Source organism: Lissotriton helveticus, chromosome 6 (genome assembly GCF_964261635.1).
Source record: "Lissotriton helveticus chromosome 6, aLisHel1.1, whole genome shotgun sequence".
Taxonomy (NCBI): Eukaryota; Metazoa; Chordata; class Amphibia; order Caudata; family Salamandridae; genus Lissotriton; species Lissotriton helveticus.
Genome location: NC_136067.1, coordinates 1,469,571,263 through 1,469,588,473, shown reverse-complemented (window position 1 = coordinate 1,469,588,473; position 17,211 = coordinate 1,469,571,263). Strand labels below are relative to the sequence as shown.

At 42.0% G+C, this 17,211-nt stretch overlaps 1 protein-coding gene across 1 annotated transcript in view; it reads left to right on the top strand.

Moving 5' to 3' along the window:
• Positions 1-17,211, top strand: part of LOC144762748 (uncharacterized) — a 712,524-nt gene that overhangs the window by 278,402 nt on the left and 416,911 nt on the right. Inside the window, exon 9 of the mRNA XM_078648000.1 lies at positions 12,910-13,054. Within this exon, the coding sequence (XP_078504126.1) occupies positions 12,910-13,054 (145 nt within the window). The remainder of the gene's footprint in view (positions 1-12,909; positions 13,055-17,211) is intronic.

Genomic DNA, 17,211 nt, shown 5'->3' with positions numbered 1-17,211 from the left:
ACAAACATTGATGGTTGGAGCCATGTTTTAAAACAGCGTACACGTGATCCTGGGCAACACAAACAAGGGACCAAAGATTTTTTAACTCCATATTGGATGTTGTTCATAGGTATCATCGCGGCTTTTGAACAATCACATAGCGCCAGGGTGTATAATTCCCCACAGATCTTACGCGCGCATTGCAATATTTACAAAAATACATGAAAAGAAATAGTGCAATTTCATTACTTGCAGAAAAAGAAGAGTTATTAATGCCTCTTTTATCTCTTCCTCTCGCCTATTCATGTAACTAAACCTATATGTGAATGCCAAATCTAGCCGTGTATCGGCTTTAGAATCACAACAACTTTTTCATAGGTAAAAGTGTTAATTCAAAAACCTCGCGATGAATAAAAGACTAATACCGCCGTGGATCGGCAATTCTCCCTTGATTTTCACTAGCTATGCCCGAACACTAAATACTAGTTTCAATTACTAAATTAAATTAAAAATTCAAATTATAACCCTAAGGAAGGAAGGAATACATGAGTTAACATTGCACAAATATTCACCATTCTTCATATGTGACCTTTCAGTAGAAATTAAATTTCAAAGTCTCCTAATAAGCGACATTCTCATAAGGATTAATTCATAAAGAATCAAGAAGTCATTGGCAATTATAATTACATTACCCTACAGTCTCATGCAATAGAATACACATACACACTAGGGGCATTTCATAAACTAAATTCAGAAACCTATATGAGAAGCCAATTCTTCCCCCGCATTCAGCCCATTTGGTTGTTTAGTCATTAAGTCGATGATGTATCGGGACTCAAGCCTTCTAAGTCCATGTAGCCTGTCTCCTCCTCTCGGATTCTCCGGTATGTAATCAATGCCAAAGTATTGTAAATGATGCCTGCTGCTGGAGTGTTTTTCCTGAAAATGTCTCGCAACAGGATAGGATTGATCATTTTTATCAATCGCCCTCATGTGTTCGAGGATCCGTAATTTTAGGGGTTTGATCGTACTCCCAATGTACATCAGTCCACACGGACACTTGAGGCAATACACCGCGTAGGGGGTTCCACAGGAAAGGTACTTATTGATTGTTTTCACTATACCTGTGTTAGGGATCTCATAGGAAAACAGAGTGCTGAGCCTTGGGCTCAGCTTTTGCCCAACAAGCCACCTTGAATACACGCAAACGCGTATTGATCTGTTTAATTTCGTCAGGAAAATTAAATTGCACAAATATTTTAAAACAAGACCTTCGATGAAGACCCCTGCTGGAACAGGTATGAGGGCCACTGCCACGGATGCTTTGAAAGGGAATGATTTAACATCTGTTGAAATATTGCAAGGTCTCGCACTCGAGGAATACGCAAGCCAGCTCCCGTCGCCCAGAGAGGATGAGGCGGCACGAGCAGCAATCTTGGGGATTGACCAAGAAAGAGAGGAGAGCGGCTACAAATTTAGTTACATGAATAGGCGAGAGGAAGAGATAAAAGAGGCATTAATAACTCTTCTTTTTCTGCAAGTAATGAAATTGCACTATTTCTTTTCATGTATTTTTGTAAATATTGCAATGCGCGCGTAAGATCTGTGGGGAATTATACACCCTGGCGCTATGTGATTGTTCAAAAGCCGCGATGATACCTATGAACAACATCCAATATGGAGTTAAAAAATCTTTGGTCCCTTGTTTGTGTTGCCCAGGATCACGTGTACGCTGTTTTAAAACATGGCTCCAACCATCAATGTTTGTAACATTGATAAAGGCGGAGCGCCGAAACGCGTCTGTTGCGAGATTAAAATTTAATGAGCTACCCCGGAGTGCGTGGTTTCTTTGACTTAGACTGTCTCCTTTTTTGGAAACTGCGAGCTGAATACTTATGCGGATCCTGCTACCGCATCACGCACCCGTCTGAGAGTGCTCTCAGAAACGGCAGGAACTTGGAGCTGGATATATATATATATATATATATGACTTTGATTCCTTCCGCCTCCTCTCCTTCCAGCAAGAAAGTCACGGCACCGCAGCAGACAGGTTATTCATTAAGTTTTATTTTTAAAACACCATGTGCAAAAGTGCAAAATACAGGACGGCCTACGCGTTTCGGCTACACTTATATATATATATATATATATATATTTTTTTTTTATTTTTTTTGAAAAATCCAGAACTTTGTGTGCCGCATCCTTTGTGAGAAAATTGAGTATTCGTGCCAGGATCCGGCCCCTATGCAGAGCATCCACAATTGAGCGCCCGGAGTCGAAAGGATTACTTTGGTGAGAAGTTTCAAGTGACCCCTGAGCGCCCGCTCCTGTTGCGAGAGAAGGAAGATATTGTGAATTTGCACCAGAGGTTGAGAGCCGTGAGATGGAGTTGGAGGACGCCGTCGTACTGGGAGTCTCCCGAAGGTGAGTGGCACTACTCAGAATCTCAGAGGGCTCCCTCATTTGCAGGCAACTTTTGTGACTATATTAGCGGCACCGCCTGTGCCGCGAGGTATGCCCCGCTGCACAGCGTGCAGTCCTGCTGATGCGGCAACCACGTGTCAGGCACAGGAGAGATTTGCATATGGGGAAAGTTACTAACGCGCAGCCAAGCAGCGTGATCTTCGGCAACCCACTTGGTGTTTCAATTACAGTAGGGATGGCGGCATGACAACTCACGTGAGGAAAACTTTGGCACTACATGAACCAGCAGGCCATGCTGTGGCCACGCCCAACACGGCAGGACTAAGTAAATATAATACAGGTGCCAGAAAGAATCGTCATGCACGCCGTTCTGAAGCGAAGCCCATCCCAGGAAGAAGTGCATTGTAGCACGAAACGCGTCGGAAAGGACTTCCATTTTTGCTGATACCAGTCTGCAGTCCCTGCGTTGTTTTTCTCCATTAAAATATGGCACTACTCGGAATCTCAGAGGGCTCCCTCATTTGCAGGCAACTTTTGTGACTATATTAGCGGCACCGCCTGTGCCGCGAGGTATGCCCCGCTGCACAGCGTGCAGTCCTGCTGATGCGGCAACCACGTGTCAGGCACAGGAGAGATTTGCATATGGGGAAAGTTACTAACGCGCAGCCAAGCAGCGTGATCTTCGGCAACCCACTTGGTATTTCAATTACAGTAGGGATGGCGGCATGACAACTCACGTGAGGAAAACTTTGGCACTACATGAATCAGCAGGCCATGCTGTGGCCACGCCCAACAAGGCAGGACTAAGTAAATATAATACAGGTTCCAGAAAGAATCGTCATGCACGCCGTTCTGAAGCGAAGCCCATTCCAGGAAGAAGTGCATTGTAGCACGAAACGCGTCGGAAAGAACTTCCATTTTTGCTGATACCAGTCTGCAGTCCCTGCGTTGTTTTTCTCCATTAAAATATGGCACTACTCGGAATCTCAGAGGGCTCCCTCATTTGCAGGCAACTTTTGTGACTATATTAGCGGCACCGCCTGTGCCGCGAGGTATGCCCCGCTGCACAGCGTGCAGTCCTGCTGATGCGGCAACCACGTGTCAGGCACAGGAGAGATTTGCATATGGGGAAAGTTACTAACGCGCAGCCAAGCAGCGTGATCTTCGGCAACCCACTTGGTGTTTCAATTACAGTAGGGATGGCGGCATGACAACTCACGTGAGGAAAACTTTGGCACTACACGAACCAGCAGGCCATGCTGTGGCCACGCCCAACAAGGCAGGACTAAGTAAATATAATACAGGTGCCAGAAAGAATCGTCATGCACACCGTTCTGAAGCGAAGCCCATCCCAGGAAGAAGTGCATTGTAGCACGAAACGCGTCGGAAAGGACTTCCATTTTTGCTGATACCAGTCTGCAGTCCCTGCGTTGTTTTTCTCCATTAAAATATGGCACTACTCGGAATCTCAGAGGGCTCCCTCATTTGCAGGCAACTTTTGTGACTATATATATATATATATTTATATATATATATATATTTATTCTCAGCTCCTCTGCCAGACCAAAGTCGACAAACCAGCACGCTCAGTAAGTTAAACCCCAATTAGGTTTATTGCACAAAAAAGTAATACCCGTTTCAGAACTTGCCTTCGTCAGTTACAACTGGCGACGGCGAGGCGGATGTAAATACAGGCAATAATATAAACATAAAGAAAGGACCATAACTCAAAATCATGAGCGCCATCTTGGAATGGCAAAGAAAACACGATCAAAATCAAATTAAATTAAATCCGTTTTTGGGTACAGTGTACTTCCAGACAATTCATTCGATATTTACAGGCAAGTGTTATCGCCCTGGATGGGCATTCACTAAAAGCAATTAATTCACTGCAGTAAATTTAAACAATTAACACAGGCAGATATTGTCAATTGTCACCCAAAATTCTCAAGCAGAAGAGAAAGTCAATTATGTAGACACATACCGTGGTTATGTGGCCCTGAATGGGCATAGTTTTGAAATTATTGTAATAATCCATCGGTCAAAATTCCTCATTCATTATATAATAAATCAATCTTCCTAATATTAATATATTACATGTGTTAATTCATGATGACTCTTAACTACTGCTTGTATAATTTGTCCAAGACATTTTTAAGAAATATTCAGGCATTTAGTCAGTTCACAGTTTCTATCTTTCATCAATATTCACATCAGATGCCAGCCGATCCTGTTGTGGCACCCTATGTGGACCAAAACGCAATGCCATCTAACCCGCACATTGATTACCGATTGCTTAGCTCTAACAAGTTGGAGCAAAATCCCCTGGCTACTATATGTCTCCAATTTCCTCAAGGATTTGAACTGTACTATTTACTTCTCTGAGCCTATGACAATGTCAGACATCACTAGGAAAGACCTGAAGAATCTTTGTTTAATCCATCTCAGAGATCTGCGTCTTTCCCTAGAAGTATTTAAATCATCTAATGTACAGATTCTATCGGTTCAGACAGCGCCTGGTATTCAGCCTTACCTAACATTTTTTCTAACCAACTACGAAAAATATGTTTTGACTAGGTTTCGATTTAACTCTTTTTTCCGCCTTGTCACCTTTGCCAACCAACATGACTGGTCGAATGATTTAATGAAATGTCCATGTGACGGAATATCATCCCAGTCTTCAATGCATGTAACTTTGTTCTGCAGATAATATGAGCTCCCCCGCAAGCGATGGATCATTCCCCTTCTTCGTAAAATGGGCCTGAGAACCTGCCGGCCCGCTCACTTGTGCCTGCAGTTTCTAGATTCACAATATGCTGCTAAGTGTGTAGCCTGCTTTTTAAAATCATGTTTAGAAATTCGCTGTAAAGTTTGAGCTTTCGTTAACTTGATTTCTTGTTCTCCTGTACAGCATTTTAATGAAATATTTTTAGAAAGGTTTTTAAACGATTAATAGTTTTTAAATTGTATCAAAATACTGAGATTGTAATATGTATTGCAATATTCTTTTTGTGTGCTTGTACTTTTTATGGTTCTGCTATGTGATAACCGAATAAAAGTTTTGAAACGAAATTATTGTAATAATCCATCGGTCAAAATTCCTCATTCATTATATAATAAATCAATCTTCCTAATATTAATATATTGCATGTGTTAATCTTGTGTGATGCAATCTAAGCTGAAAAAACTAAGGAGAGTTCTGTCACTATTGTGATGTGTCGCAAGCCATCGGATAGTTTTCATCTTTATTGGCGATGGCCCGTTGATGTTCCAATATCCTTAGTTTGACTGCTTTGGTGGTGCTCCCTACATAACGGTGTCCGCATGGACACCTCAGACAGTAAACAACAAATGGTGTAGAGCAGGTTATGAATTTGGGGATTTTAATCCTGGCTTCTTTATGTGGTACTTGGTACGATAGTACTCTCTGGCTCGTGCTGCAGGCCTTGCATTTCCCACATGGGTATGACCCATGCATGGCCTGTAGTTCTCCTTTAGGTCTTACTCTCGACAGATGACTTTGTACTAATTTGTCTTTTAGAGACTTGGTTTTCCTAAAGGTTATCATTGGGTGGTCCGATAGATCTCTACCAATGACTGCATCTGCTTTGAGAATACCCCAGTTTCTAAGCATAATGGCTCTAATCCTATTCGCTGCCACCGAATAGTTGGTGATTAGTCTTATAGTGCCATTACCGCTTTTGTTCTCACTGCTCTGTTTCTCTCTCAGGAGTATTTTTCTGTCAACGTTTACTACTTTTTTTTTGCATTTTGGAGTACCATTGGGGAGTAGCCGCGTGATCTAAAATGCTTTATGCTTGCCTCGGCTGCCATCTCAAAGTCTCTGTCTAGAGACCTGTTGCGTTTTATCCTTAACAGCTCTCAATAGGGGATGCTTCTTATGAGTGTTCCGGGGTGGCTACTACGTCCATGAAGGACGTATACATATATCTCTCTACCAATGATCAGAGAAAATACCTCACTGGCTGCAATATCTTCATCCTGACTCTTCCAAGGCTGAGGGTCCCAGATTACTCATGTCTTCTCCTTGCGTGCCCCACACTTCATGTTCCAGCCCCTTATCTTGGTGAAGCTCGAGAAAGTAGAAAACATCTCCAAAGGTAAAGAAAGTGCCCACAAAGAGGAAAACAATCTGGAACGCAAATAGTTTCATGACCTTGAGTAACCTGGGGGCCTGCTTGTGTGTGCAGAAACCAGGCCAGACAGAGTCAGAATTTAAGATGGTGTTAGAGCAAGTCAAAGCTAATAGTTAAATCCTCATTTCCCAATGTACAACATAATGTACATTTGTGTATCACTGCCTACAGCACCACACTCCAAGACAAAGAAGTACATTCCACACACTTCTCTCTCATGCTTTCAAACGCACATCCCACATGTTTTCTGTTCCAGGCAAGGCTGTTTTACTCTATGCTGAGGAGAAGGGAAACTCTCCTACTCTGAAGCTATAAGGAGACACAAAATTAAATCAAAAGTCAAAATGCGAATGTGCAAAAAATGTTGTCGTACATTCAACACAGAGTAAGTTAAATCGCATAGAATCAATTAAAACACTGGTAGTCGGTCATCACATGATCTCCATACATATGGGTGCATATAGCACTACAGCACTCAAGGTGGTATCATGGAAAAAAAGTATAAGACAGTGCAAAGGTGGGCAGGGGGCAGGTACAGACCTCATATACTGCACCCATTAAATAAACAAGCACTGGTAAAGCCAAATAGGCTTGCCTTTGGGGCTTTTTGGCTTTGCCAATAGTTCTTAGCCATGCTGAAAGTTATTAGTCTGAATGCTTAGTCTCCTGATGGACTAGGTACACAAAAAAGTTCACAGACATGTTTGACTAGGATTAAAATATAGCTACAGACTGGATGTGAGAGGTATCTCAAATGGAAAAGAGGGCTGGGCAAGAAGGTTTGAGCAGAAAAGCAAGAGAAGGGTGGTTTGCAACCCTGGTGAAAGATGAGCCTCCCTACAGCAGTGTGGTACTAAATAAGCAACACAACATGGGGCGGCGCAAGGCACACAGCCAACTGGATTGAAGGAGTGTTGAAACAATGAGAGAGGTTGTGGGTTATGTTCAGAACTGCCAAGTTTATACATAGGGAACCAGATTCAAGTCTCTGCGTCGGCACAAAATCCTGTGAGTCTGGGCAAAGCACTTAACTGCCCCATGCCTACAAAATAAATATGACCTTGTGTAACGCAACTGGATACCTACTTTGCACTATGCTAAAGGTTTCACCTCACTAGTACTAGGTTAACAGCCAAATACGCAAATAAGCAACTGCAAGCTGACCAGTTAAACTTTTCGAAGATCCTTCTACTGTGTGTGAACACATATTGCCACCTTTGTAGTAACTTTTGGTCCGTTTAAACTAGGAAGCATTTTTTTGGGAGAAGATGATGGATTATGTGATAAATGTCTGTGGGTGTGGGAGAAGGGACAATGTCCCACATTCATAACTATGTGACCAAAAAAGCCAGTGTCACAGAATTACATAATTCCAGTGGCCCAGACTATCGCTTGTGCTCAACACAATTCCAATGTTCTTTTAACTGACTAATAATATATTCAATTATTTTTTAAAAGGTCCTCATTGGGACGGATTTGAAAATACTACTTTAACCGTCAATAAACGTTCTACTTGATATACTGTACCATGCATGGTGTACTGTGTAAATGTTTGTGGTTGTAGGTGTTAGCTTTGAATCATCGGCTTACACAGCCTTGACAAATGAGAGGGTTATATCTGCTAGCCACACTGCTTGAGATGCATGGAACGTGGTAGTAAGTGACTTTTAAATACTACCTTAAGTTGAACCCAGGTAGGGCTGAGGAGTCTATTTGGTCATAATAAGCGGACAGAAACATTGAACCTGCAATGAGAACATATTACATGAGCTGAAGTTGTAACTACAATCAATTTCAAACTATATCAACAAAGCATATTGAAAGAAAGATTGAATTTCATCATTTAACAGCCTGTGTGATCCACGGAGGGGGTCGAGGCCTGCATCCAAAAGTTGGCCAGTTAATTTAACATATTCTTTTGTTTAAAAGAAAAAACAGTCACAGATTGTCTGACCTGCCCCATCAGAGCACCAGGTTGGAAATTACTGTCCAAATGTATCATCATTTCAAAAAGCGTTTACCTAGTTGTGATTCTCTGCGAATTGAAATTAGGTCATAGCTATTTGAATGTATGAATCTCCATGAGTTACATTTTGCGTTTCCTGTTAGGTTGCAAATCGACCTAGCTCATTAATATTAATGAGGCAGATCGCAATGTGCAACCCCTTAGGAATCGCTAAAATCACAGGGATCCTGGCCTGCTGGGGTCAGCTGACCACTATGTCTGTTATAGCTTTTAAATAAAGTAATATATTTTTTTTTTAAATGCAGCCCATTTTCCTTAAAGGAAAACGGGTTGTGTTTGAAAAGGAAAAATGAAAAGTTTTATTTTTATTTTTCAAGCGCAGGAAATTCACACAGGGCAAGGGGTCCCGTGGGGACCCCTTCCCATGTGCGAATAGGTTACCAGCTACTTGAAGTAGGTGGTAAAATGTGAATGTTTTGCGATTGCATTTCGGTCACAAAACATTCCTACATTCGGTATTAGTAAGGGACACCCTAAACACGCCCCTTTCCTAATACCGAATTGGGATGTATTCGCAGTTCAAAATTGTGATTCAGTAAGATGTTACCAAGTAGCAAATTGGAATTCATGCATACCAAAATGCCTTTTATCGGGCTGGTGGCGATCAGTAAAATGCATGATACATGTGGCCCTACATATCGGAATGCAAATCCCAGGTTAAATCCATGAAGACATACGTCCTCTTAAGGAATCCTGGAAAGAGCACCTCTAAAACCAAGGTGTGTTTTACTCTATCTAGGGAGTTTGCAGCCATGTGCGTATGCAAGTTATATATTAACCCCTTAATTGCTGCCGTCGGCCAACGGTCGTCACGGCCACTACCTCCCCAGTGCTGCGCACGACCGTTGGACGTCCAGTTCAGCACTGGATAATGGACAGCGCAGCACTGGGGAGGTTTGTTTACAAGCTCTAAAGGGGTTAAAGTGCCAGCTCAATCTTCATTGTCATGTGGTGTGGGCTTCCAAAGAGATGTGACTAAAAGAAAACATGCACTTACAGTGTAACGGTAATACCAACGAAAAACGTGACTGCTAGTGCTGGCATTAGAACCCGTGAAGTATTGCTGTACTCTCACCCTATACATTCACCCGTGCGCCACCTATGCCAATGTAATTTAAGGAATAATGCATATCATATTTGTGAATAAATTTGCCTATAATCAAATGAAAACTTTAAAGCGCGACTTGCTGGAGTAGCAGCAAGAACCTTATTGCTCAGGCAAGGAAGCATCTAAAGAAAACAATATATATGTGATGCCCTAGACTTGACAGAATTGGCCGTAGTAGCAGACGGGGAGAAAGGCATGTAACCACAGTGTGCCCCTACTGACTAAATGCATCTGTCTGGAAGACTGACACCTGACAGTATGGGAATCTCTGTTAATGAAAAGAAAGACCAAGGTCATCGAGGAGGTGTGTGTAAAATACCGGACTCTAAAGCGCACAGAAAGGGGGAGAGTGTTTTATGAGCTAAAGTGGTATTATAATATCACAAATTCCAAAGACACTGCCACTCCATTGGATGAAGTGAAAGCATTCATAATATTTAAGCCAATTTCCATGTTAGCCTAAGCTGCAAAAAATGGGCAGGTACAGGGAGATTCAGTAAGTGCCTTCTGTGAATACCAAAATTAGTAAGTGCCTTCTGTGAATACCAAAATGGTAGTAAGTTTAGGATTTTGTCTTAAGTTAGTTCTGTGAATCGGGCCCTAAGTGATTTGTCCAGAATAAGAGGGTGTGGAGCTGATGCTGAGACTTGAACCTTGTTTCCCAGTTCCAAAATCAGCTCACTGGATTTTATGCCTCATCCTCACCCAGCGTAGCAAGCCTCCAAACAAAACATGCCCGTCTGCAGCAGCAGCTTTCCTTAACCCAAAGGCAAAAGTAAAGGTTCTTTGATTCTGAAAAACCACGCGGATGCTGGTGTGGAGCATGATGGGGCTACAAACAACACAGGCGATGGTGCAATTAAAAGCTGAAAACTGCAACCAGTTTAACTCTGCCAAACTGAAATAGCAGACTATCTTCCTGAAATTAAAGGATTTAAGACCGTGCACGGGGCTGGGACAAGTTACCTAGGTAGTTGGGTTTCCCAAATTTCAAGCTTGTGGCACGCTAATGGGCAGCACTGCAGAGAAGAGCACAGGCAGACATCAAAAACATTGATCATGTGTGTTAGACCTGGTCCTTTTTGCCTTTTGCCTTCTATTTTTCTGACCCTGTTTTTGTTGGCTATAGGATATGGGCACTTCACCACTGCTGATCAGTTCTAATGTGGATATGCTCTCCTTGTAAATTGGAATTATGATTGGTTATCCATGATTTTCATATTTGATTTACTGGTAGGTCTCTAGTAATGTGCACTGTGTGTTCCTAGCGTCTGTAAATCAAATACTTCAAATGGGCCTGCAGCACTTGCTGGGCTACCCACATGAGTAGCCCTGAATATGTGTCTCAGACCTGCCTCTGCAGGGTCTGTGTGCGACCTGGCAAATGTACCCAAGTGCCAGGTCCAAACCTTCCCCTTTCTTACATGTAAGGCATCCCTCAGGTAGAGCCATGGTGCCCTCACGGCAAGGGTAAAGTTGTGACATGTAATGGTGTGTGTTACATGTCCAGATAGTGAAATACTGCGCATTTGGTTTTTCACTGTTGAAAGGCTGTCTGTCCCATAGGTTAACATAGGAGCTGGCTTGTTGAGGTGTGTCCTGCCTTTCCTGAGTGACTCGTGGCCAGGCTGAATAGAACTTTCTGCATTTAGAGTGGTGGGAGGAGTTTTTACTTGAATGTCCTTTGTACAATGATGTCTCCTCCCCCTGTGATCATGCTGGACCAGGGAGGACAGAAATAGTTTGTACTGAGCTCAGGGACTCTGAAACAAAGACCACAATGAGGAAATGTAGTATAAATATCGGGGCTAACACCCCTGGACATTAGATCACCTCCGCAAACAAGAGGACCCTGCCAAGAAGAAGAGGTGTGGGAAGAGTGCGGCCTTTTCGGTGTCAGAGGTGGGTTGGCCTAAAGTTGCTGCTTGTATCTGTGGGCAGAGGAAAAGGACTTACTCTTTTTGCCCAGCAGTGATATCCTGCTTGAGAAGATCTTCATGGGCATGTGTGTGCTTGCCTCCCATTGGATGTCTCAGGGAAATCAAAGACTTCACATGCATCCGTTGTGTATCAAAAAAGAGCCTGTCTGGAAGGAGTGCTGTGTGAGGAGTGCTGCTCAATGATGTGTGTGGGGGTGGGTCGGCCTGCAGTTGCTGCTCCTGTGTAGACCAGAAGAAGGACTGGACTGTTCTTCACCTTTTGACAATGTAAGCTTGTGTTGAGCACTTTATTTCCCTTACTGCTTGGCCCTGAGCTAAGCGTGCTGGGTGCTTCATTGGGCAATGGATGGGAGTTTCCCCTAGGAGATGTGGTTAGTGCTACCATTCTTCTCTTCGAGACAGGGATCAGTGCGTCTTTAGCACCTCTGCCGGCAAAGCCTGTCTAAAGTGTGCACCTCCCCCCAATGAGCGGTAAGCTAGTTTAAAGCTCACACCTGGGATAAGTTTATTAAGTTTATTAAGATTTTGGGCGGGTGCATACATGATGCAAAACAGAAGTTTGTTTACCATTAAAAATGTCTGATGGAGCTGCGCACATTATTGTCCAGTACCTCATGAGCTTCGGTGCCACCTTTAGTAAATGTAACCCTTGAGATCATGTTTGAAGCTTCTGAATGTAACTTTGAAGTTAGGAGTGGGGAAAGGCGGGGTATTTTTTTCAGCAAAGAAGAGGGAGGCATCCAAAGGAAATGTCCTCTATGGTGTTTGAAAAATACCATGTTTATCATAGGTTTTTAAGATGAAAAAAAAGGTTCACTGTGTATTCTGAGCTGTTGATTAAAAGTGTTCTGTAAATTCTGATACATGTATTATACATCCTCTTACTATACAGATCAGAATTATGAGTTGTGCAAACTTTAATTACCGGGTGCGAGAAACTCTATATCTCCCAGATAAGTTTTGCCAGGTCAAACCTGCAGATATTCACTGGGGAAAAATGGGCAGTAAATACGCGTACATGCAAATTTTGGTGCAGCAACCACCAAAAACCCCATTTTTGAGGCCACTACTTGGAATAGGCGATAACTATTGCAATTGATAAATCGGTGTCAGATTTATATGAATGCAATCATTATTGTATCCGACACCATAGCACTCCCAATCGAGGCCTGTGCTTTTTGGAAAATAAAATGTATTTTTACTGTATAGTTCAACTTAATTCTTTTTTTTTAATTGTCTGTGATATCACTGATATTTTTATTTGCTTACCTCTAGGGATTCCAGTGCTCCACTTGTGTGGGATAAAATTGCTGAACTAGAAGTAGATTTTCATGAGTTTGAAGACTTGTTTTCTAAAGCGGCAGTAAAGGAGACAAAGAAACCAATTTCTGACACCATTACTAAAACTAAGGCTAAACAAGTAAGTATCCGTTTGTTTTCAAATGCAACATTCACGTGGCCTATTGTTTCACAGTGGCATATATAAAGGTTACATTTTAAATGAATATGGTAATAAGGTGCGGCGATGCACTAAAAAAAATATGTATGATGTAATTAATTGTTTGTGAAATTAAAATGTTGTTGGTGAAGATGGATGAAGTTTACAACTTTTGCAATTCATGAGGGTGCAGAATTGTATACTTTAACCAACTTTGCACTGAGCAAATATTCTGCACAGAAATGGTTTTGAAAATAATATAAGTACGCTTTGCAGGGTTGTCCTCAAAGTGGCCTTCAATAGGTAAGCAGACATTTCCATATATCTTCTTTAAAAATAAAATTGCAAACTTCATAAAGTTAATCACAGTTCCAAAGTTTTTAGAAACAGAACACAAGTTGGAGTCTGTGAAAATTAACAACTTAACTAACCTGAATTTGCTAGGTTATAGTTAAGTGGAATATTGTAAATGGTTGGTATAATCTCTTGTTTTTGTTTTTCATTCATAACCACATTGCTACAATACACTGGGACGTTTATCGTTCTAGTATTTTATTGTTGGTATTGAATCTCTCATAGATGTGCTTTAGGAAATCCTATGAAATTCGCTAACAGTGTTGACTTTTTGTCTTATGATACTGCTGCAATAATGTGCTCTTCATGAGCCTAGCCGCTGATCTCCTATCTTTTTATATGCACATTTCTCTGTCCCAACAGCGAAGTCTCCACACTCGTAAGCTTACTATTAAAATGCAGTTATGTAAATACTGAAAACATTTAAACTTACACAAACTGGTAAATTAACCTTTGTAAATCAGACCCTTGGTGATCTACATCATTCCAAAAAGTTACTGTTGAAGGTTTGATATTTAAGGATCAAGGAATGTTGGGCAGTTATTTCAGATTTTCATGGGGAATTGCCCAGAGTGTGATTTGGTGTTTCCTGTTTACACCTACAACAGATACTTTGTTTTATTTTTCTACTCGCAAAGGAAATACTTTTCCTTTACTCCTTTACTCAATTAAGTACCTCATCATTTGTTGATAACCCTACAGCATGAGTCCCATTTTCCTTCTTCCTCCTAAAACATAACTTTCCATGCTGCTCCCTATCTAGATTCAAATTCGGCTGTATTCCAAGGGTTTTATATTTCTCTTCTTCATTTCCTCACATGCCCTTTGACTAATCTCCTCCCTTCTTTGCCTTCAATGCAATACAATCCCTTCTATCTTCTAAATCATAAATGAAGTAATTTTGATCCTTACTCAATTTTTAAGTCAAATTTTGCTTGTAGGCTCGGGCAATGTCAATCTTCACTTATGATCAAAACAAGTGGCAGACATTATGCATGCACTGGCACTAGAGTGAGGATTCAACTGTTTATACATGGGCACTTCCAAAAGAACCAAATCATAATTAAAAAAATAACATTCAAAATGACCCTAATGAGACAAAAGATTTAAATTATACTCAGTATATACTATATCTGAGTGGAATATGATGATACATCATACTCTGTGCTACTGATCCAGGCAGATGTGTACAGTCATAGCAATCCTTTGCATGCATCAGACAAGTATTCTTATGCAAATATTTGTTGTAAATATACCACCAGAACTATCTCTATGCAATAACTTTAAATCAAAGCCAGCTGCTCTCCTACAGGGGCAGAGGTAGATTTAGCTTTAGGATTAGCAAGCTTCCCATGGGCACTCATTGTTATTAATAAGTATATCATAAAGGTGATAGAGCCTATAGATACTATGAACACCGTGGCTTTGCGCTGGCTTAGTGAAAGAACATGGTTTTCTCGTGAATTGCCAAGGAAAAATACAAGACTAAAAAAACATAAACAAACAGTCTACAAATGTCTTTTATGTAGACAAATTCTGCAAAACTGAAAACTTATCCACAAAAAAGACCAGGTTCAGCTGCTTCAAAGTCAGTTCCTGACTCTACGTTACCCTAAAGATCGTGAAAAAATTCAGCTAAAGGTTTTTGCCATTTAGACATGTCCATTGACTTCAAATCATTCACAATTTAGTAAAAATCAAAATGCAGCAGCTTTTAATCATGGAGGTTTCTCAAAAGCAATCTGTTGTTTGTCAATCCCAGTCAACTGCGCTCTTAGCAAATATGTCCACTCAGTACTGGAGTACCTTTGAATGGGTATCTGTGTTTTTTTTGGTCTTCTGACTACTGACTCTCTCCCCTCTTTGACCACCTCTTGTTCCCAATCACATTGCTTGTCCCCTCTGTTAGCTCGGAGTCTGCTCTTATAGCTTCTTCAGCTTTATCACTATGGCTATTCATGGCTTGTTCACCACTGGCCATGCACTTGTCTCAAGTTGATTCTGAGACACTTGCCTGCACCCTTCTTCTCCATCTGAGCTCTTGGAAGGTATTGAGCTCCATATTTGTGTCTTAGTAGTACCTGTCAACACTTCTTCTCCAGCTTGCCTCACTCTATGGGTGTGCGCGCCTTGAATCCAATTTGGATGACCTCCACACTTAGCAGCCGTGTGTGTGACCAGAATGACTTGATAGGGGCCACACCAACTGGGAACCAGGCACAACTTCCTCACATGCTTCTTCAGCAAGACCCAGTCGAAAGGAATACATAAGGTCCAGTCATTACTCCTGCCTTGTTTCATCACCTCATTTTTGAAGTGACTGCCACAATCTGATTCAGAGAAACCGGGATCCCAAAACAGGGAATAAACAGTGTTGGACTTTGACTACTCTGCAATATCGTTTTGCCTTTACCCCTCCACTTTTCTGAATTCTATTTTGCTAGCAGTAGGACTCTGTGCACTTTACCACTGCTATCCAGTGCTAAAGTGTGCCTTAAAACATGATGGAATTGGCCCACACCCGATTGGCACATTTAATTTACTTATAAGTTCCTAGTAAAGTGGTACTACATGTGCCCAGGGATTTAAATTAAATGCTACTAGTTAGCCTTCAGCACTTATTGTGCTACCTGTTTAAGTAGACCTTTAAAACATGTCTCAGGCCTACCACTACAACCTGTGTGCAGTTTTAAACTGCCATTTTGACTTAGCAAAATAAACCTTTTGCCAAGCCTAAACCGTCATTTGTAATACATACAAGGTTATACATATAAGGTAGGTCCTCCCAGCCCATACAACGTGTATTTAAAATGTTGGAAATACACTTGTGAGTTTTACACGTTCTGGTAGTGAAACACTGCAGCCTATTATCTGGTCAGATGACTAGGATTAGAGTGGCAGCTGACCTTTGTGTATTCCTACCAGAGAGTGGGAGAAAAGGGGGTTTGGTGTTCATGGAGAGGGCCATCCTGCAAGGATGAGAGGGGGTGGAGCTGTTCCCTGCACCACCTACATTCAAAGGTCTGCCTCCGGCACACTCACAAAGATCTTGCCACCCTAGCCTTCTTGGAGCCTGGGCAGGGGAAGAGAAAGTAAGGAAAAAAGTTTTCAGAACCAAATGTGGGGATGGACTAGAAGTCCCGCAGCTTCAACGGGTGCCACTAGGTTTATATATTGGATCTACTGAGCCACTTATCAGATCACTCCTGGGCCTCTGAGTGACCCCCAGAAGGACTGCCTTGCACTTCAGAAAACCGGGCTGTTGCTTGAGGCCTGCTTTGTACCTCAGAAGACTGCCCTGTAGCTACTAGAGGACTACTAAAGGACTGTCCTGTTGCTTGAAGCGTATCTTGTACCCTCTGAGCTGCTGCTTGAGGTCTGCCTTGCTGATTGATCCCAGTACTACCAGAGTGACCCCAAGTGTCAGTTACCTGACCTTCTGTTCTGCAATGCAAGGACACAAGCACCACAGTTCCTGTAACTGCCAAGCTGACCTGCGTCAACTGGCCCTACATGGACCTGCAATTGGCCCTCCCTGGACCTGCACGAGCCCTGCTTGCCTCTGGTAGTGTGAGTTTCTGATCCTCAAGTCATGCCTCCCCAGGTGCTGGACCCTTGGCTAGCATCAGTTCCACTCCTCCTGAAATTTTGAACCCTGTGAACCGGTCTTTGAGAAGATAACATTTTCAGTAGAACTATCCTAGTCCCTGTATTTGACCCGCACATGACCATATGATCGGAGTAGTACTTCATGCTTTTAGGAGCTATACTTACCTAAAACGTTG